The following is a 23,212-nucleotide window of genomic DNA, read 5'->3' as shown; positions in this document are numbered from 1 at the left end:
CTGTTTGCTTTTTCTGTCTTGGTAATACAATCATATAATCAGTTTTATTTTTATAGCGCCTTTCTCAAATCCAATTTTGCTTAACAGAGTTAAACAAGGGATAAAAAAAAACAACACGCCACCTAGAAAAACAAAAGAAAGTGACATACATGAACAACAGTACAGTTTATAAAAGAGAAAGAAGGAAAGCAGGGAAAAGGAAGAGAAGTGGGTAGGCCTAGGAGTGGAATGGAAGGCAGTGTTGACCGAAGAGGAGCTTTGAGTTGAAATTTGCATTACATTGCGCTACAGGCATTTAGCAGACGCACTTATCCAGATCAACTGTTTTTCATAGCATTACATTGCACCCATTTATACAACTGGATATATACTGAATCAATGCAGGTTAAGTGCCTTGCTCAAGGGTACAACGGCAGTGTCCTGGGAATCTGGGAATCGAACCTGTGACCTTTTGGTTACAAGACCAGTTCCCTACCCATTATGTGAATTGCAGAAGTTGAGGGCCATGTCATGAATTTTTTTAATCTTTCATGACAACATACTGAAATGCCTGAAAACAAAATCAAACTCCATTTTGTCATAATCATTATTTGCTGAATGTAGTCTCAATAACATTGCTGACAGTCTATATGTGTCTTTCTGGAAGAGCAGCAAACATGCATGCATGCTGAGGTTCCCTTCCAATCCTTGTTTTCAGGAAGCTACATCCAGACAGTGAAATGTCATTTGCATTTTGTTCACAACTTGTAGGGCATTGAATATTAAGATAGCCTTGCATTATGAGCTCTTCAAAATAAAAAATCAAACGAACGAAAGACAATTCGCTTCAAAGTCTCACCTTGTGTGGCAGCTTTGTCTCTTAAAAAGAAACGGCTATTATGCTAATCAGGTTTTCTTTGAATGGAAACTTGCTAGGAAGGATGTTAAAAGCAGAAACTAATTAAGGGCCATTGCCACTATACAAAGCCTGTTATTATTAAGGGTAGACTGGATATGTAGAAACCTCTTCACTACAGTATTTCTCCAGAGGTCTGTTATTTGCGCATAAGTGTACAGGCAACCATAAATGCTGCAGGAATGGTCCATTTAAAATTGGATTTAAGAAAATGGGATAATGATATTTATTGATAAAGGAAAGGATGTCTCCCTACTGCAAGGCCCAAACATGCACACACACACACACACACACACACACACACACACATACATACACTGCACACTGCTGTTCTTCCTCTGTCTGCTACACAATGCACTGTAAGAACCCATTCTGACAGGCAGTGTTATTTTTCGCGAAATTTCTGCGGAATGGAGCAATTAATCAGTTTTCAGCTGCTGTCAGTACTTCACATCCCTGAGATTTATCATTCGAAAAGAGTGATGCAGCACTGAGAAAGGTCTTCCAGCGGTTTCGTGTTTCTGCTGCAAAACACATTTCCCATTTAAAATCACGCCGAATGCTGGGAAGGCGCCTCAAAAGCAGAACTTTTTTCCCTTTTCTCTCTCTCTGCACCGCGCACCTGAAGCTGTCGCACACCCAGTGGCTTCGGCTGCGACTGGGTGCTGCCGTCTTATCGCCTCCCGTCCCCAGCACAACCGGCTCAGCAGTTAATTTGACATTAATTAATGAACAATTTTTTCTCTTCTGTTGTTTTGCGGTATTTCACATTAATATGCATGCAAACAGACTGTTTATTTTGGATAATACGAATCAAAGCCTCAAGCTTCGACACAATTTAGGTATTTCATTCAGTCTTAAAAGAGCTTAAATTCTTCTTTCTAATGGCATGGTTTATCTTTCTTTTATCCGTTTATCCGCTAATTGAAGTCTCTTTCTCGGCGGAATTATCTTCTTAATGTCTGCTGCTCCTGAGGTAATTATTATTACTGTAGAAATTCACACACACACACACACACACACACACACACACAAATATACACATACACACCAAAGTGTTGCTGTGTGTCTGTGAATTCAGTTATGCTTGGCAGAGTAAAAAATGATGTAAAAAAAATGTACAATAGCAGATGCTAGTATTGTGCTGTACATATATGAGATGTGTTTTAGCTATGGCATGTTTGTATACTATGTATGATCCAGATGGCACACCTTTATTTGAGCAGATGCCCTCAAAATATATCCGATGTTTTTTCATACATTTTCAGTCATTTAAAATGTATAATGTTTTAAATAAATTTTCAGTAATTTTCTATAATTGCATGAAGCACAATTAATAAAGATTGAAACAAAATAGAACATTAAAAATGGAATCTGTATGCCTCTATGCTACATACTAATAGCGACATAATGGCAAGACATTTCATTAAATTATCAAAGTGTAAGCATCAGGGATACGTGCAATCACTATACAAACAGGATTTGTTCGTATTTGCACTTTGGGCATTGCAAATACTATCTATGTCATTAAATCAGTGACAGGAAATCGCTCATGTAGACTGTGCTGGAGTGTAAGCATGTCAGACCAGTCTTTCGTTTGTTTTGTTCAATTTGTTAATCTTCTGAAAATTATGAAGTAACGACTCATACGATACGTAGTGATGGTACTGAATGTGCTGAAAGATTCGATGAACAAAATGTACTGATTACACTGAATGTACTGGAGGATTTGATGAACGAAATGTACTGAAAGATTCGATTCGTACAGAACTCAAAAAGTAGCCGGCTGAAAGAGGAATGACTCGCTGAGTGCATGTAGCTTACTAATGTCTGCTACGAGCAGCGAAATAAGGTATTTAGGTTTTTGAAAAATGTTGTCACAGGAAAGTTTATAATGATGTTAATGACAGTTGATGATAGTTTGAACTTTTCACCTCATTTGGTAAAAAAATAATAAATTAGCAAATGGGCTCTTTCTTATTACAAAACCCAATGGAAGCAGGCTAGCCGGCTGTTATTTAGCTTCTCCTTAGAAACAGCATAGTCATTAATTGTATAATATAATCATTAATTGGTTACACCAACAAATGTACGTAGCCTATGTATTTTACATACTGAGTAATTATTTCAAGAAGACCAGCTGTCTTAACATTTTATGCAACTGCGCAGCTGGGATCTCATCATCATTGAAGGCTTTCATACTGTAGCGACTGCTGCTGCAATAGAGTTAACACCACCCACTTTCCCAGAGTCTTAGGCCGTGCAGCAAGATTAACACTGATATTGCAGAATAAATGTTGTTACAGTTGCTAAAAATGTTCAAGTATTATAGTAAAGTGTGCTTAGCAGTAGCTTCTGAGTAGATAGTTATTGAACTAAGGGTAAATTCACACCGAGTTTTCTGTGTGTGGGAAAGACGTCCTTGCATTGTGCTGAATAAAGACACTTTTCTTGCTGCTAAAGAGCAGATGTCTTTTTAGAGATGCAGTACCTAAGCAGGAAAAGAGAAATGCAATCTCTTCCACCTGTTACAATGCATTGTGTCAGGCACCTACATCCTGTTACAAGCTGTGAGTGACTCCAGCTTGAGCCAGACAGGCAGAAATAAAAATGTAATCATATATTTGACAGAGCAAGTGTTTTTTTTTATTTATTTTTTTTGTTATGGTTGTCTGAGAAAGTAACTTGAACAACTCAAAAACTCCAAAATTCATTTTGATGTACTGACTTGAACATACTGCTTCATTTTTTAGAATCAAACTTCCCAACGCGAGTGTATAGATATTGAAGATGCATGTGCCAGATGTGTATTGTAGAGACATACAGACAGTGTAGCCGCTATGTCTTTTATAGCAGATTTGTTCCCTGTTAGCTTATATTATTGTGGATGTGGATGTGGATGTGGATGGATATAGCAAATTCATATAAAGAAAATATTTCCATGTAAACATAAGATGTGTGCACTGCACAGCACGCACTGTAAGTAGATGACACAATGTGGACTGTACTACACATGACCTTTTCTTTTCAGTATACATCGGCGCTGACCCACGACGCCATCCTGGTGATCGCCGAAGCCTTCCGCTACCTGCGCCGGCAGAGGGTGGACGTGTCCAGGAGAGGGAGCGCGGGGGACTGCCTGGCCAACCCCGCGGTCCCTTGGAGCCAGGGCATCGACATTGAGCGAGCCCTCAAAATGGTAGGAGTGACGACTCTGCCCCAGTCCACACCAACGCAAACTGACAAAGTCATATCCTTCTGCGCCACCGCAATGTTAACGGAACGTATCAGAGGCCATCCTCAACAATACCACACGCAAACATTTTCCTTTCTCCCCAGTACTGTCAGTATTCATTTTGACGCGCTGCAAAGTGAACAAACAAAACTGTGTGTGTGTATGTGAGCCTGCGCACTTGTGCGCGTGCGAGCGTGCGTGTGTGTGTGTGTGTGTGTGTTATTACGTTTTTCTTTGTTGCTACATGGCAGGTCCAAGTACAAGGTATGACAGGGAATATCCAGTTTGACAGCTTTGGTCGAAGATCAAACTACACGGTTGACGTGTATGAGATGAAAACAGGCGGACCGCGGAAGGTAAGCACGGGAGTACAGCGGTGACTGTCCCCACATCACCAGCATAAGACCGGCCTTCACTTAGGAGTGGTTGTCCATGACCTATAGCAAAACACTCTCTCTGTCCTGTGTTTGTACGAGAACGTGTATCCTTGAAGAGACAGGCCCAACAAATACAACATCTGCTTCACATTAGATTTTTTTTTTTTTTGATTTTGTAGTCTTGTATAAAAATTTTTTAAAAAGAAAATTGCTTGTTGATGTAGCCCCGTTCGCCCCTTCCGCTGTAAAATGTTTTCCGTGGGGTGACTGCCATCTTACAGACCCGCTGATCATCGGCATGGAAACTGAAACGGCTCAGTCGCTTTTCCCTGCGGAATCTGTACAGGAGGCAGGCTTGTGCTTTTGGCTGTAGTTTCGCCTTTGTTTGCAAACTAGAATGGTCTCCTTTTCATTTTTAATCAGTCAATTTATCTACTTTTAAATAAATGATATGTTGCAGGGAATAACTTAAGGAAACAGCCCTTACAAAAAACCAACTAAAAAGAGATTTTACTCTACAATAATATCATTATAGTTTTGCTATAAAAGTGTTTTCCTGGACAGCGTAGATTAGTTAAATTTGACTGGACAGTATACTGTCCACTGGCACTTAAGTTATGAATTATCACTTAGCATCTCGGTCCCAGTGTCCAGTCTCTCTCAGTCAGTGCCTATTGCCATTCAGTTTGCGGTTTGTGTGAGGAGGACGTGTGGTTGCTGTCAGCTGTGATGCATGAGGTGTGGCGTTTCCCCGCTGTTCACCTGAGGCTCTGCCAGCCCGTGCCACCTTAGTGATCTGCCACTCTCCACTGCAGGGTTTTGTGACATTTTGTGATGGACATGATCCACAGTGCATTGTGGGTAAAGGGCCCGAGTGTGGCCAGTGCCCTGCCTTGAGCATAAAGGGCTCATGAGAAATAAACCAAAGGCTAGAAGGAAAGGATATTTTCCTATGAAATATTTTCATTTATATTTAATGTCGATGTTCCACTAGCAGTGTTGAACCAGCACGCAGTGCGCACCTGAAATGGGCTCTTATAAAACAGAACTTGAAGATGTTAGGAAGTTTTGGTGACATGTGTGAGGACGAAAAAGTCACACTGGGCATGTGCTGAAAGGGCTCTTTCCTCTGAAGCAGCTCGCTTGTTAGGGAGAGTTAGCGGCCGGCATCAAACGGTTGTTGTCATGCAACCCCATGCCGCCATTTCTTGCTAAAAGCGGGGATCACGCACACAGAGATGAAAATGACTCCAGGCGGGGATTTTTTTGCGCGAACAGCGCGAAAGAACCGCCAGAGGCTCGTGCCACTTAAAGCGGCCCCTCTCATCCGCGCGCGAGGTCAGTAGCGGCGAGCGCGACGCTATTCAGCGCTATCGCGCTACTCCGCTACATTCTCTGTGCATCTTAAAGACGCAGCGGGAACTGAGGGAAATGTTCAAAGGCTGTTTTACTGAGCGCGCTTCCGCAGATCTGTTCCCTGCCCTGGTTTGACCCTGAACTCCTATCCTCGTCCACTGGCGGAGGGAAGAGTGCGGGAGTGAAAAAAAAGGAATGATTGCAAAAAGTGAATAATGGAACGTCAGTTTTGTCGATAATAACGATTGTGTTTGTCCACTTTCAGATCGGGTACTGGAACGAATTTGAAAGATTCGTTTATATTATGGATCAGCAGGTCACCAACGAATCGTCGTCAGTGGAAAACCGAACAATTGTGGTCACTACTATTATGGTACACTTCCCATGCAGTTTTAAACGTGTCACTAGAATTCTGCCACTCAAGGTCAAGGTGTTGACTCCAAGACTCAGACATTCTGTCCTGGGCGGGTAGAAAAAAAATGCTTTTTGTGTTGCTTTCCACCCACTCACTACACTTTGAAACAGTCGGCTCACGAGTGTTTTAACTGTATCCGTGTGGGTGACAAAGCATTTTGATTTTGTATACCTCAGTGGCCTGTTGTAGCAGTGACATCACAATAACGGCATTTGGTAATGGTAACGGTACCATTTTCTCCATCAAATAAAACCATACCGTGTATACGTAAGTAAACATCAATTCTCCTCATCAAGTAAATGGTCAATGACACGGGATTGATCAAAGAAGCAAGTGACGACTGAAAAAAAAAAAGCGCAATGGTTTGTCTGCGGCAAAGCAAAATAACCAACATTTGCAGGAGGGATTGAATAAGCTGTGAAACCTGAGACTCTGGTCTCTTGTTTCCGCAGTATCTCCTTGCTCAAATCTATTTTGCATTGTCCAGAAGAGTTCTGTTCTGAAGTATGACCTCTGTGCTGATACTCAGTATCCTATTAGATGTCATTCGCTGATACCTAATACCCACTGACATCCCATATCTGTACGAATATCCAGTGGTGGTCAGTAGAGACAGTGGAGTGTCAGCAAAGTGCCTTGAAATGAAGGTGAAATGTGAAATGATATTGTCCTCCTGTTACAAATCAATGGATATTCTTAAAAGAAAAACGGGCTTGTGTTAAAGTGTCATTCTGCAAGCCAAGCGTAATGAGCATAATTGTGATTTCACCTTCACACTAATATGCTACAGTAGCTGTTTAATTCTGAACAAGAATTGAAGAGTAACGTAGAGTCTTTAGAAAACTTAAGGCCCTGTGTAGTGTTTTACTGCAGATGGCCCAGTTCTGCTTGCACATGTCCTTTAAGAGCAGATGTGCTCGTCTGAGGATTCTTAAAAGCTCTCCTAGATTCCCATCAATGAAGTAACATGAGTACAGCTAATTAGCTGGGATTGTTAGCTGAACAGGGGAGTAAAAGGATGCATTCAGCACAGAACAAACAGACCATTGCTTTTCCCGGTGGCATCCTAACTGTTCTTGGCTCCTGTGGGGCATGTCTTCTTCTCTGTCAGCGATCCTTTTGTTCAGCAATGGTGATGTTATCATTTTTGAAAAGCTGCACCTAGCATTTGAAATGAGAACAGCACGCAGTACTCTCCCAGCATATTCTGTATGCATTACAGATGTTTTCTTTTTGAATTATGATAATGAGTTGTTATTATTATTATTATTATTATTATTGTTATTATTGTTATTATTATTTGTATTTTTTTTAGTTGGAATGATGCAGCTTCCCTGCTCATTGATGCACTGTGCTTGACAATGATGAAAATTCTTCTGGCACTTCCTAATCCCACTCTCTAGTCACTGCCATTTACTTTATGAGACGGGAAGCCTTCCCTGTGCCGGTACAAAGCAAATGCAACTCCCGCTCCCCCAGCACCCAGACCTCCACCCCCCACCCACCCCGCTTCCGTGCCAAAGAATTTAAATCAGGACAGCATAAGAAGCACCAGTGGGAAAGCTCCTAAATCCCTCCTCGAACCCTGTGCACAGAGCGTTTCGTTCTTTTGGCTCCGCAGTGTAGCCAGGCGACCTTCTTGCATTTGCCTTTGAATCAGGCACAGCACCTGTGTACAGTGGGGCGTTCTCCCTCACCTCACCCCCCCTTACCCCCCCTCCCCCCCCCCCCACCAGAGTGGTGCTGTTGTGCGGTGGGTTGTCTGAGCATGCTGGCATGCGACTGACCATGGTTTTGGGAGGGGTTTGGATCTGCTGCGGTCGGGGCGGCTCATAAACATGCGATGATAAATGGGCCTGTGTTTGGTTAACAGGAAGCTCCGTACGTGATGTACAAGAAAAACCACATGCACCTGGAAGGGAACGACAAGTATGAAGGCTACTGTGTCGATTTAGCTTCTGAGATCGCGAAACACGTGGGGATCAAATACAAACTGTCCATTGTAATGGACGGAAAGTATGGCGCCAGGGACCCAGAGACCAAAACGTGGAACGGGATGGTGGGTGAACTGGTGTATGGGGTAAGTGCTAATCACACTTTATACTCCCTTTTTAGACTCTTCATTAAACTACAAGGTCTTCTGGGGAACCGTTACGTTCATGGCTGGAAGCACATTGTTCAAAGAAATCCCTCAGGGTAGATGGGCAGCAGCAACAGTGCAGCATTGTCACATTGATCATATCTGACCCTTTGAATTGTGACATCACAGAGATATGAAGATGTGAGTTTTTTTGTTAAATGTTAAGTTCTCCATCACAAGATGAGGTCACCTAGTTAATTTTAGCAACCACGTGGCCGGCATGTTCAGTAGATTGAAAATGAAACTTTGCGTACCTGACATGCTTCGTCACAGGTGCTCTGAGGGAAAACGCGTAAGAGCCGAGACATTCAAATTGGAATTTGGCAAAGACGGCATGGGAGCTCTTTCCTGTATCGACGACACGCGGTCGGAAATGACATTCTATTGTGGGACAGGGCCGGTTCCAAATTGCCGAAAGTGCTCAGCCTCCGTAAACACCTTGGAAGTCGGCTGAAATGATTGTCACGTCTCCGCGCCGGGCGGCTGTGGCTCGGGCGGCGTATCCAAAATGCATGAGGGTTTGGTTTTCTCATCTGTTCAATTTCCTTAACCATCAGCGGGAGAGATTGCCTGGTCTGATGCGCTAACGGTCAAAAATGATCCTCAAAATGGAACAGTCTGCTCCCCCCCCCCCCCCCCCCCCCGCCCCATAACGAGAAAAATATCCCCCATCAGCCCGGCCCAGCTTGCCTCCAAACAGCTTTCAAATTTTCACAGCCGGCCAGGAGAAATGGTGCCTATTGCTTCTGACCTTTTGACCAGTAAATTAATTTGATTTTAGTTGTCTTTTTAAAGGTCGTGTCTGAAAGTGGCCTTTATTGCCTTATTAAAGTCAATATCGATTGAGCCTTTTTGAACACCTTGTCAGGATTAAGCAGTCACAACAACAACAAGACACACACGCGCACACACACACACAAGCGCGCGCACACATCATTTTGTACGTGTTTGCATCTCCGAAGCAGAAACAACGATCAGCCCTTCGGGTCTTATTTTCATTTTAGGAATTTTCTCAGTGAAGTTAACCTTGTGGAAACGCAGTTTTCCTGAGCATTGTTCAGCTCTGCAATCTATGAGGCCATAAAAGGATGTCCTTCGCGAATGACAGTCTAAAGCGAAAGGCTTGCGTTTGTTAAATCAAATAGAGTACGTTTGCTGCAGTCGTGTTTTCCCGTTAATATACCAGTTCTTTATTTCTCTCTTCCACGCTCGCAAGTGAACAATTTATTCCTCTCTCACATGGACATACTTTGGTAACATGCCATGAGAGAGACGTGGAAGAAGAAGAAGAAGAGAGAGAGCATGCAGAGGCTGAGTTCACAGGGAACGAGTTCACAGGCTTGGCAGGAAAAGTGTAATGCAAATGATAAAGTAGCCATTTTATGGAATGAATGTGGCCTGATGGAGAGCAACAGCATAGGGATGTTGACAGATGCCTGTATTCCGCTTCCAAAGTAATCATTTAGTAGGCTGTAATTTAAATCACAGGCATTTCATTGGTGGAAAAAAAATTACATGTATATATTTCTCTCCCAAGAATCGAAAGTTAGAAAGATGATCATCTCCAATTATTCATATCCCTCGTACAAGCTTCCAGGCACCTTTCTGCATTACCAATAAATCATTTAGACCTTTAATTAGCTATTTATATGCAAATTGTGCAATGCTATATTGAGACTATGGAAGCAGGAGTTGCGTTTGGTTTAAACGCGAAAAGAAATCAAGGTTTCGTAATGGGTTCTCCTGCACAGTTTTGGTTCTTGGCATTCTTACTGAGAGTTAGTCTCTAATTAAAAAAGATACAGGACTCTAGCTTCTAGTTTCACATTGGGCAGGACAAGCTTTAGAGGGGTGGGGATGAGGTGAGTACACAGTAAAATGCTTAGTGTTAAATCAACTCTTACAGAGCATATATGGTCCCTATTGGATCATAATATGGCCTATTGTTAGAGTTTAACACTGGACATTGTGTTGTGTATGAATCACAGTTTATGATATTGTACCATGCATCCTTAGTTTCAACATTGTGTGTATATTGTTCTATGCTGTAGTGGATAAGCAGGTTGTGCCGATAAGGGGGCAGAGCATGAAGCCCCTTTCGGCTGCTTGCCACCAATGCCCTCAGAAGGGTTAGCAAGGTGAAGGCTGAGGCCAAACACTGCATTTCTGTCTCCAGTTCTAATTGTGTCTGAGTTGCTTTCTTATTGATTTTTCCCTAACAATACCTGGAATCTTGTTTTGAATCTTGGTACGCAATAAGTAATTGCTCGACGGTAATAGGTGCTTTAAGTGAATCAATGTTCTCTGTTTGGAAACAAAGTGTGCAGCAGTTTTCTTCTTTCACTTTTCAAGTGTTTTCTCCAGTTTGACAAAAAGTTTGTGAATTGTGGTTTCTGTTTGGTTTTTTCTCCACTTGAAAACACTTCTGTGTAATTTGACATTATTGACAAAATCTCAGTAGCTATATTTACTGTTACAGCTACAGAATATCATTGCAATGTAGACACACGTCCAGTATAATAATATTTCTCAACCACAATGTATAACTCATTGAACTATCAGTTTTGAAGTTTTCCATTTTTTGATTACCTTCCTCAAAACAATAACTTGCTGAAGTGAATATTTCCTGCATCTTTGAAAAAGTGAAAAATACCCAATAGGAACTCTTAATTAATCTTATTTGTTGTTTCCAGAGGGCTGATATAGCAGTAGCACCACTAACCATAACGCTGGTTCGAGAGGAAGTCATAGACTTTTCCAAGCCCTTCATGAGCCTGGGGATCTCTATCATGATCAAGAAGCCGCAGAAGTCCAAACCCGGCGTCTTCTCCTTCTTGGACCCCCTGGCCTACGAAATCTGGATGTGCATCGTGTTCGCCTACATTGGAGTCAGTGTAGTCCTGTTCCTGGTCAGCCGCTTCAGTCCCTACGAATGGCACTTGGACGACAATGACGAAGCGAAAGACCCTCAAACACCCCCAGACCCGCCGAATGACTTTGGGATCTTTAACAGCCTCTGGTTCTCCCTGGGGGCCTTCATGCAACAGGGATGCGATATTTCACCCAGGTTGGTTTCGCCTCCCGCCTCCATTCCGAAGTCTCTCATGCCCGTCTCACTCTGTGTATCCCTTGTTTCCTTTGACCTTCTGCCCCATTTTACGGTATACAGTTTCTCAACTGTTTTGGTTTTTCCATAGTTTTCCCTAAAACTTAACTTGGGTATAACCATTACACCCATGATCATTTGAACTGTAGAACAGCTTTGTTTTTTTTTCAGCCAGACTATGCCTTTGCTTGCTCTTTTCCGTTCTCTGTCTGGTTTCAAGGTCATCTTGATTGCCACATACGATACAGTTAAGGTGGAAGGACGCCGAAAGCCCGATTTTACTAGTGCACTTCCATTAACGCAAGTCAAACAACCAAATGGCTGCGGTGCGATTCTGACTTCCTTCCCCCGCTCCAGTCATTTTTGAAACCCCCCTGTCTTTCATTTTGCTTCTTCATCAGTCACTCCATCTGTTCCCCTGTCACCATTATGGCCTCGCCCTGCCTGGCTTTCCAGACACCTGAGAGGAGAAGTCATTGTTCAAGCCATTGTTCTTGTCAGACGGGCGGATGCTGCTTAATTAGGGCCCCTTTGTGGCTCGGTTTGTCATAGATCACTCCTGTGTTCTATGACAAACTGAGTTCCTTTCTGCTCCTCCATAGAGGTAATCACTGGCAGAGCCATGGAGAGGTCTCTGGATGAATTAGGAGCTCATGAATATGGTGATGAATCCAAAGATGAAATGAATGAAGTGAATAATTGCTGATCGGCGCCATTCACTATGCTTTGCAAGTAGTTTTGGTGTCCATTTAGTAAATGTATGTGTATGTACTGTACTGTTTGTTCCCCCTAGAAACAATGTTCCTCTGTTATATTATTATTATTATTACCAAGAATAATATTTTTGCAGACACCAATATTCATAATGATAGACAAAACAGAGGGTTGTTACAACACAGTATCACACTAAATCTTTAAACATGGGGCCGTAAGTGGCATTTTCACGATAAATCACAGGTTTTCATCATAGCGGTGAGCCCTCTGGTGTGGCATGGAAGCCTGACCGTCTCAGAGCCCATTTTGCCTGAAGGCTCCACAAACGACTGCAGCGTCACCCAGGGAGGATAGGTTCCAGTCCGCGGGACTGCTCATTTCTCATCGGGCAAAAAAGCAACCGGTCTGGTACATCAAGCGCTTACAGCCTGTGAAAATTATAGACATGTGCAAAATATATCGAGGGAGCATGGCTGTCGCTCAGAGGGGAGTCCCTTTCAGAGAGGAGAGCTGTTCCTCCAAGCGGCTTGCAAGAACAGGCCTGAGGCGCATTAGGGAAGGATTGTTTAACCCAGAGAGGTCTGTAAGATCTAGCTCCTGCTTTACTTACGGGCATACGTATTCATACATGGCGCAGTTATACAAAGTTCCAACAGTGAAGGTTAAATAGATTGTTTTAAAGTAAACGATAAACCGGCTTTTGTGGGTCATAAAACTACAAATCCAAGTTTACTCCCATAAATATGAAATAGCTTTGTAATAAAGACAACCCAGGGCTATTACCTGGGGAAAACTAGCCAATAGTTCCTCTAATAATAATCCTTTAATGTGAACCACAGGGAAGGTGATTTGTTGAGTCAAGTGCACACAAAGCAAACAACATTTGTTTTCTACATCCAAATGGTTTCCCTTGGTTTTATTTTCTCATAGAACAAACTATTTTATTTTCCTCGTGAAAATTATTTTACCACACTGAAGCCTAGAGGATTCCTGCTTTGGTTTGTTTCTGTTTAAGGCTGTTGCACGCTTAATACAATTACAAGGTAATGACCATATTATGATTTTAATTTGTTTATATTACATCCAAAAGTGCAAACGAACATTCCAGTGAAACATTTACTGTGGGTTTCAGAAGGGTTTTCTTAAGGAAAACTAAAGAAAAAGTGACCTGGTAATTTGTTAGCACCTTAAAATTGTTAGCTCTAAAAGCAATACATATGGAATGTTTTGAGTGTCAATTTGCAGTAAAAGCCCACCTGTTTTTATCTCATCAGTTAAACCTATTTGTTTTAGTCAATATGTTCCTTCAATAATGTGACTCTTGAGAACTATGATCATTTTGTCAAGGAGTTGAGTCAAGAGTCCAGTCCAAATGTTTTTGTTCTGGCAAGCTATTGCCGATTATGCACTGAAAGCAGACCAGTGTCCCTCTTTAATAGAAAGAGCTGTCAAAGACTTTAAAATCACCCTTGACTTTGTTGAATACTTCCAATTTTCTCTCCTTGTCAGCAGTACGTATTACTGAGACATCATATACAAAAGGCTTTTGTATCAACTGCTTCCTTTGTTTCCCTTTTAAAAGCACTATATACTATAGTCTAAAGCGCTGGGAAGTAGGAAAGTAATGAAATGTAGTGGTGGAAGCATATTCTAGTTTCAGAGTGATTTTTGTGAGGCCCAGGTCAGGAGAACTAGGTGTAATTGTTTTGGGGGTGTTGCTTTCCAAAGCACACAGCGACAGTCTTGAAAAAACCTTGAAAAAATATTAATTCTGGAACATCATGCAAACGTCATGGAACATGTGTAAATATTCCACTGACTTTTAAACTGGAAATTAATCTATCCCTGTCCCTATTCAAAAAAAAATAAGCAATTTCTTATTTCATAAATTTTAACTTCTTTTACAACCAGCAAAAATATCAACCTTTCTTGCTCTCTAGCGATGTAATAAATTGAATTTACTATCAGGTCTAGCAATGGCAGTGTGCTGACATTGCTGCCAAATTGGTTTGCTCACTGTCATGCTCAGAAATGCGGAAATGTAATTTGTAACTGATATTCACTACCGGTGACATAACATTTAAATATTAAGTATTTCATCTGTAGTTCCATCTTCAAAGTAGCCCTATTTACCTGCTGCAGAAATAAAAAATAATCCTTGAAAACGATCCTTAAACTGAAAAGTCATGGAAACGTATTTGACAATGACTAAAACAGCATTTTTGAAGTATTCATCTCAGCACAAAAGTACAAATGAGATAATTGTGGACACTCTACCCAGTTATATGCACTCCACAGAGTTAAAACAAAGTCCAACAATCAGTATCACGCTGCAGCTGCATTGCCTGTCGCCAGGCCTGTTAAATGCTCATTGATTACTCTATTGAACAGCATCATATGTGGCCTGAGAATTGAACACTGGTGCTAATTGCTCCTCTGTGTCGTACTGCACGACATCAGTGTTAATGCTGCTTTCTTCGTCTCACTGTAACACCCCACCCCCCTCCCCTTCACTCAGGTCCTTGTCAGGGAGAATAGTGGGAGGTGTCTGGTGGTTCTTCACCCTCATCATCATCTCGTCCTACACGGCCAACCTGGCAGCCTTCCTGACTGTGGAGAGGATGGTCTCGCCCATCGAGAGCGCTGAGGATCTTGCCAAACAAACCGAGATCGCCTACGGTACCTTGGACTCAGGCTCCACCAAAGAGTTCTTTAGAGTGAGTGCCAGCATCTCTTGTGCTTTAAGGACCGTTCTGTGAAAAATCAGGAGTGCTTTACAGCACAGCTATCTCTAAACATGCATATTTAGAAAAGCTGAAAGTTTTCTTGCAATTCAGGATGGAATCCAGGGAAATGGTTCAGTTGGACATGCCAAGCAGATAATAGGCAAATGGCCCTTAGAGGAAAGATTTTGAAATCCTTGATTTATTCAAGCTGGGCACTTTTCCTGGATGCATTTTTTTCTTGCGGCAGCCCTAAGTGCGCTTTGTATCTTTTATGCATGTACAGAAGGGAATGATTGCAGTTTAGTTCTTTGTGTGTGAACCATGCATATTCCTAGCATCCGAGCTGATAAATGCTAAAACAAACCCTTTCACGGGCCGCCCAGTTTCATCCAGCTTAGTGCAGTGATGCACCCCATGATAAGGAACCCTGGCCGCCGGGGCATAGGGAGAGTGGGGGGGACAGGGGGGAGACGTGCTCTTACCAACGCTGGAAGCAGAGAACATTGTTCTGCTCAATAATAATTGGGTTATTTTCATTCTTTTAATTTTATTTAGAAAAACTGTTGGACTGTACCTCATTAAGCGGTCCTCAGCAAGGACCCCTTAACCTTGTAATTTGCTTCAATTGTTGTTAAAAAATTTTTTGCCTGTATGCCTTTATCAACGGTCTCTGGGAATTAGCATTTAAAAGCAGGAAAAACAGTGTGCTTTTCAAAATAAGAACAATATGTTCCCGCAGTGCCCGACATACTCCTACGCTCCTGCCTGACCATGCCACTGCTAATTCCGTCCCAAAGGGTGACGTTTATTGGTCGGAGTGTCACTAGGAACAGGAAGGAGGGTTGCCGTCGTCAGGGTGTTGCCCACATCGTCCCCAAATAGCAGCTCCCCTGGCTGACGCCATGCCGGTCATCAGCCTGGTACAGCTGGCGGATCAGCGCACGTAATGATGCGGCAGCTGGCTGCAGGCATTTCAGAGGACGCGCGTGCGAGTGTGTGCCCTTCTGCACTGATGGAGGACAAGGGGTTTGGGGCCTAAACTTACAATTGGGCGTTCTAATTTAGGGAATAAAACGAGGACAAGAAGCATTTGGAAAAATTACCATTCCGTTCGGTGTGACAGAAAACTGCTAAAATACCAGAGAGAAGCTGCAATAGGAGAGGCATGCAAATCAGCACACATAACCTTTAACTGGGACAGAGGGAAAGTGAGGCTGAAATGTGTGATTTTTCTCCATAGACAGGTGCTCTGTGTGCACTTTACTGTATTGTGCTCTGTCAAGTGCATGCGCAGACTTGGGTCTTCTTTGATCCCCGTGCACCATGCATGGCTGTGGACTAAGTCTTCATGCTAAGCACTAACATGAATGAGGGTGCCAGATCTGCCGCGCGTACGTGTAAAATGTGCACCAGGTGTAGAGCCTTGATGTAACGAGGCGTCGGAATCAGGATAATGATGTGGGTGGGTAAGTGTCTCTGAGTGACTGAGAGTGAGTTTTGATCAAAGCTTGACATCATGCTTTCACAAGTGAAATACAATTAGATGAATGGTTGAGGCCCGATAAATTGAACCTAATGAGAATTCATCCTGTAGGTCGAATGGAACAGCCCAAAGCAACGTGTTTATTGCAGAGGGATGGGCACTGCAATTAGGTAAATAGGTCTGTCTTCCTCGAGCTCATTACTCTACTGGTCAATGTAGGAGCATTGCCCCAAGTCTTTATACTCTAGGACAGCTTAACTCGGGATGCTGCGTTTGAAGGACATTAAAATCCGGTGGAAATGAATCACTGCAGGTGATGTACAAAATTAATTTTTAAGAAGCCTCAGTCACAGCTGTTCGTGATGAATTTGAAATGTCAATTAATGATTTGTTTGGCTGGCTGACATGCACTGTTTTCCTGTGTAGTCAAAGGTTTGCTGCAGAGGTAATTGGAAGGAGGTTAGGGACTTGCAAATTTCAAATATACGACATAATGAGTGTCCTAGTTACACTCTCAGCCTTCAAATTGGAAATGACATGAGCGAGCTGCTATTCCAGGGGACTTTTAATTAAAACTGTGGATGGCTGACGAGGAGGAAAAAAATACTGATTAATAGGGGTTCGAGTTCTATTCTAAATCTGCTCTTCGGCAAAGAAATTCCACTTTAATTAGACCTGTATGCCGTAAAGCAGCTCGAATTTTGAAATCAGGGACTGTGTTTGTCTTCTTAAATGAAATATGTCCTCATCTTCGACATCGTCATGACTGAAAATGATCACTGCCTCTGCAGTTCTGTACACTGTGCTTTACAGGGTTAGAGCGGAATCTCACTTGTCAGTTCCAATTTCTTGATGGGCTGTTGTCATTGGTTAGGAGAATAGTGTGTGTCCAGCCTAAAAGCAAATCCAGATGCATATTTTATGAGTGACAAGTTATATTCTACGCACTACATATTCAATCTCTATTTCTGTGTCTTGCACTATATACTAAGTATCCTTTCATAGATTTGAGCAGATCCTACTGTTTGTAATACATGGTGAAAATATACATTTTTTTTCAATGTGAATGATAATTTCAATGCAAATTGTGATACTGCGTAGCGCTCTTTGTAATTGGTCCATTCCGCATTCGGTTCAGGTAAGTGATCCTTTACCTGCTGTTTGGCTATATGCTCGAATAGCGTAGGGATGCGTCGCGTTGCGTTTGAGGGAGCCAGGCGCCAGAACACAGCTGCTGCTGGCGCGCGCACACATATGGCCGACTGCTTTTCCACATGGCGGGTTCTGGTCTCATTGGGTGGAGATTTAACACTCCTTTGCACACGCACTGACATATGAAATTAGCGATGGAGCGCGGGGCGTAAAGTCTAGTGGAACGCCAGCACTTCAGACAAGATGAATGGTGCTGCAGTTTAGATGTCAGATGTTGACGGCAGAGATACAGGATGAGTCAATACATCTGCTTTTAAAAATGTTGATAATGGTTGAGTGCAAATTAGAGGGTTAGGCAATGTTAAATATATTAGATGGTCCATATCTTAGAAGCTGAATTTCATAAGATATACTATATAACATCGGCTGATATAAATTTGATGAAAATCAGTGTTAGGAACAACATTATACAGTCTCATACCCAACATTATACTGTCTCACAAAAACTCACACAATTCGCTGTCAATGTGTGTTGCCTGAAACAACAGTGAAGTGCGCTTAAATTAGACTCCTTTATATGATAATATCTCTAACATTATCATTGGTCCCAGACTAAATGGCTCTGGAACACAGTTTTTTATCCTGGTTTTTGTTCCTAGTTTGTGGAAAGGGTTAATTTTTTTTCAGCAGACTTAAAACACTTGTTCTTTTTTGTGTGTATCTGTGTGTAAAGAACTGCAGAAATCAGGAGGCTGTTTGGAGACCTCTGTTGCCAGGGAACACTGTGCTAGGAACTCTGCGTTAGGGTACACAGTGCCACTGTAAAAACAAGCTATTTAAAATGACCCGGTACGTGAATTCATTTTACACTGAGGGTTCACCTGTCATAGCACATTAATGTAATTTAGCAACGGTGAGCATGTGACCAACCCCTCTTCAGGCTTAGATTGGATCACAAGACAGACCTCGTTGACTCACCTGCCTTCTAAAGTGTACTTTTTAAAATCCGTTTTAATGGCAAAATACAAACCTTGGCCGTGACATAATGAGCGCTCTTTGGATGACAGGCTTGCCGAAGCTTACGCTCAGAGGGATCAGACCACTGGCATTTAAAGGGCCGGCTGCAGCATTCGGTGCGATCGCCCTGTGACAGTGCAGTCTTTCACAAAGGCAACGTTCTTGTGCAAATCGCCTCTTGCTGACCTCCGTTAAAGCAGCCCGGTCACCGTCACTGTCCCTCACCCTTCAGCTATCCTGAGTGACAGCTCCTCGTCGGCCGCAGCTCCCCAGTGCCTTTCCCTGCCTGGTCCAGCTGACAGATCTCATCCGAGGTAGAAACGCAGGCCGCGCGTCCACATCCGTCATCCCACCCCAAGGAGGGACCAGAAGAGCGCACTCTGGCTGCTGCTCTCTGGCAGTACAGCGCAAGACCACCCCCCTCCCCCCGGCCACCTGTTCCTGCAACCCCGGAGCTAGCCTGTCATACGTTTGGATGGGGAGAACGAGTCCACTTTAAAGATACAAAACTTTTCATCAGCTCTGATTTTAATATGTTTAATTTGATATTTAACACCTGACATACAACATCCATCCATCCATCCATTATCTATACCCGCTTATCCTGGGCAGGGTCACAAGGGGTCCTGGAGCCTATCCCAGCATGCATTGGGCGAGAGGCAGGACTACTCCCTGGACAGTCTCCAATTAGCCTACCTGTATGTCTTTGGCTTGTGGGAGGAAACCTGAATACCCAGAGGAAACCGCGAACGCGGGGAGAACATGCAAACTCCACACCGAAAGGCCCAAGTCGAGATTCGTACTCATGACTTTGCCAAGCTAGCAATCCCAGCAAGCTAGTATGCTATATCAAAACTATGCAATCTGTCACTAAACAACTGTTTACGTTTACATACACTTGGATTCCTTGACACACACACACACACACAATACATTCGCCGAAAAAGACTTCTATTAAAAATATTCAGTTGCATGTAACCAAAACAGACTTTTGGCAATATCTCCTGAAACATTTATTGAACTCTCCTGTCATTCATTGGAGACAAAGGGATGGTAATTCTGCATGTTTAACCTGAAATACGTTGTTCAAGCTTGATGCATCAACCTAAAAAAACTGTGTTACATTTTACTCCACGTTATGTTTTACCCCACTCTCCCCTACTCAGCCCCTCATGGCTGCTCATATGGGTGCACCACACCCACAGCACCCCCGCTAATTCTGCTTCTGCTCTCAGCTTTTGAATATGGTACTTCTAAAAAATAGTAAAATTCAAAAGATGTTGATCTTAAATAAAGCGGCTCCAATGATTTGATCATGAAAATGTACTATTTTGGTTGTCCGCCCACATACAGCCTACACAGACTGTTCCAATGTCAGCCTGTGCATGTTTGGCTCTGCAGATGCCCAGACATTGTAAGTTCTCACTGAGATTAAACAGCGAGCAGGTGGGATTCGCTTTTTGTTCGACAGCAAATACGTGCGGTAGACCACGACATACCCTTATATTCATATTGTCTGCAAAACGAAAGAATATATCCTTAAACAGTTGGTGAATATGCACATGAGCCAACAGCATTTTTTATCCTTGGTTCAGGAATAGAAATATGACCTTTAGGATAGTAAACGGGTATTAGCAGAAGACAGTGTACATGAAGTCTTGCTCAGAACAGAGGGCTCCTGTCATCCAGACCTTTTGGCCTTTCTTATTGTCAAATTTCTCTCCTTCTCTTTTTCACCTTTTAATTTTGGGTCTTGCATTTTAAAGAGAAGAATCATTGATAATGAGTGGCATTGATTATTGCATTTTGCAGTCATGTGTGCAGTTTAAATCTTCAATTAAAATTGGTATTAACCCCATGTGAAGTTAAATCCATTTAAGGATTTAACCAAAGTGACTTTTTTTCTTTGCATGTTAATCCACTTCTTTTTAAGGGAATAGTGTCTGGCAACCATCTCATTTGTAAATGAGAGCCACTTTTACCGTGGCTAAGCTAATGTGATGGCTCGGTCCAATTATATATGAAGATTTCAATGATACAGTGACACAGTTGACAGTGGTCTATCATTCTAATGATTATCTCTCCTTTGGCTGGTTCTGTCACATTTAGCAAAAATGTAATATCATCATCAGCAAGAATAGCACTTAATGCACAAAGACTTCAACCATGGTAAAAAAAAAGGTGGCTGAATTTTCTCCAAATAAGATTTCCATTCTTTTCGAATATACGACAAGCATAGATTTGAATGCAAAAAAAACAAGAGTATTTTTAGGATTGAAGGCATTGTCAGTTAGTTTTGGTAAAATGGTAAGAAGAAGCTTTTTACAATGAAGATGAGACCCCCGCTTTGCAGAAAGAAAATCTCTGACAAAAGCAATGACAGGTTCATCTGGAGCAGAAATCTGCTGCACAAGAGAGCGGCCTCTTCTGAAGGCCTTGTCTAACCTCAGAACAGCTGAACTGACAAAGACAAGGGAGTTTAATGGATTCCTGTATCCAGGCAGGCTGCCTGTGTGTTGGTATTCTGAGCGTGTTTGTATTCAGTGTGAAAGTCTGACCAAGTCGCAACTTTGAATCAGCTTGCCCAAGACAGAGACTGCAAACAGTAAGCAGTATTTCCCTGAAACTGGGTAACATTCAGGTGCATGCATATTCATCACCTGAGGTAAATGGAGATGGTGATGGGTTTGGGGGATGTGCCTGCTTCAATTTAGGGGGAGAGTAAAGAAAGAAAAAATATGACTGTTCTTATTTAAACAAGGAGGAGGGAAAGGAAACAGGGTCATTTATATGGACTGGGAGTTGGCAAAGCCTCTTAACAATGTGTGAGCATATACTGTAGAGAGCAGTTTCTGTGAATCTCTGATGAGCTTGAATTATTCTTTATTGTCTTCCTCACTTAAATTTAGTGTGCAGCACATTAGCAGAACAGAACTGACGTTAGCATGTTCCATACATTTTGAAGTTATCTTGAACAGAGTTTTTTGGTGGCTCTTGGCATATGCACAGTACCTTAGTGTCTCTCCAGATATTTATTTTTTCTAATACATTATCGGGAGACAAATGCACAAAAAGCTTGACTTAGTATATAATAATAATTTCCTGCAGACTTTTAATGTGTATGCCTTATATGTTGCTGTATGCAATGACAGCTTTGAATATCACTTGGAGAGTTTGATTATTTTGTATTTGTGCAGGAGCCGTTGCGGTGGGACACTGAATGTGTTGTCAATGCCACCCTTGTCCGTACGATTTGTTGAGCAGTGTATCATCAATGCTCCATTTAGCTCCAAAAACTAGTCACATCACAGCATTATTCCATTTCCATGTTTTGTGGTTTCTTGAATGGGCAGAACTCAGTGGCATTCATGATTGGCTTAGACTGCCCCTGACCCCTCCCCGTGCTGTTGTAATAGCAATGAGTCAGCGCCTCGATCCACAGAACAGCCAATCAGTCGCGGCCGCTGAAAAACGAAAACGACAGATTAGCCGTCGCTTTGAGAGAGAGACAGAAACCTGTCGGGGAGAGTGGACGCTCGCTCGAGGGCCACTTTTAACCCACTCGCAATCTGCGGCTGAGTCAGAGCTGTGGGAAAACACGAAGGACCGGGAGCGGACGAAAATAGCACTCCACAGGTGAAGTGGCCTGATTACACCTCGCTCATTCCGGCTGTACCGCCCGTTTCGTTTCGTTGCTTATTACGCGTTTGCGGTTCGCTCGTACGTTACGCGTGCACTTGTGCTAATGGTCAAGGGAGATGAAGAGATAAAGGCAAAATAGAGCCTCGCGCGCACAAAATATGAGCTGTCGCAGCCGTGAGCCGGGGAAATGGTGCAGTAAACTTTGTCTTTTGCCAGTTGCCTACATTCCACTCATCATAGTTATTGCCGTGTAGTATATCAGAGCTTTGACGTGTGCTCCACAGTGCTGTGTTTGCAGAGGCCATTAGTGAGCCGACAGTGTGTTTTGGGAAAGGGATTGATGCTTCTGGAGACAGCATGAGCGCCCCCCCCCCCCCCAAACACACACATACACACAAATCTATACACATGCACACACACTAGGTGTACGTAAACGCACTAACACACACACAAGGATGTACACATACACATACACAAGAAGGCATGTGCGCATGTACACACATACATATAAAGGTATGCAAGTGCACCCACACCCATCCCCCATCCCACCCACACTCTCAAACACACAGACTAGAGAGAGAGAGAGAGGGAGGGGGGAGACGCTGACTCATTAGACTCACACGCATTTATCATCATCGCACTGTGAGACACTGCACGGATCAATACAACCACTCTCAAGATCCTCTCACTCTCCCTCTCACCATCCCTCTGCTCAGGACAGCCACAACACTGGATAACTGTGACAAATTGGGACTCCCCAGAAAGACCGGTTTGCTAAGTGACTGCAGTATGGCATCTGTTTCCCTCCGATGTAGTACCACCGTGTACAGTAGCCATGTACTGCAGCTGTTCTGCTTTAACAATTCGTAACATCACTTACTGTGGAAAATCACATACTGTTTTTCTGTCAAAAGCCAGTCCGTGGCACATAGAACAATACAGTTTTTATACCAA

At 42.7% G+C, this 23,212-nt stretch overlaps 1 protein-coding gene across 4 annotated transcripts in view; it reads left to right on the top strand.

The window, feature by feature from the left end:
* Window positions 1-23,212, top strand: part of gria3b (glutamate receptor, ionotropic, AMPA 3b) — a 119,073-nt gene that overhangs the window by 80,103 nt on the left and 15,758 nt on the right. For all 4 annotated transcript variants that reach the window (XR_004764419.1, XM_035409591.1, XM_035409592.1 and 1 more), the window contains exons 7-12: window positions 3,927-4,094; window positions 4,382-4,486; window positions 6,129-6,236; window positions 8,152-8,358; window positions 11,112-11,485; window positions 14,757-14,955. Coding sequence is in view for 3 of the 4 variants with exons in the window: in XM_035409591.1 (XP_035265482.1) it covers window positions 3,927-4,094; window positions 4,382-4,486; window positions 6,129-6,236; window positions 8,152-8,358; window positions 11,112-11,485; window positions 14,757-14,955 (1,161 nt within the window). In the remaining variant the exon portion in view is untranslated. The remainder of the gene's footprint in view (window positions 1-3,926; window positions 4,095-4,381; window positions 4,487-6,128; window positions 6,237-8,151; window positions 8,359-11,111; window positions 11,486-14,756; window positions 14,956-23,212) is intronic.

The sequence above is a fragment of the Anguilla anguilla genome, chromosome 3 (assembly GCF_013347855.1).
Source record: "Anguilla anguilla isolate fAngAng1 chromosome 3, fAngAng1.pri, whole genome shotgun sequence".
Classification (NCBI taxonomy): Eukaryota; Metazoa; Chordata; class Actinopteri; order Anguilliformes; family Anguillidae; genus Anguilla; species Anguilla anguilla.
This window is presented reverse-complemented; position numbering and strand designations above follow the sequence as displayed.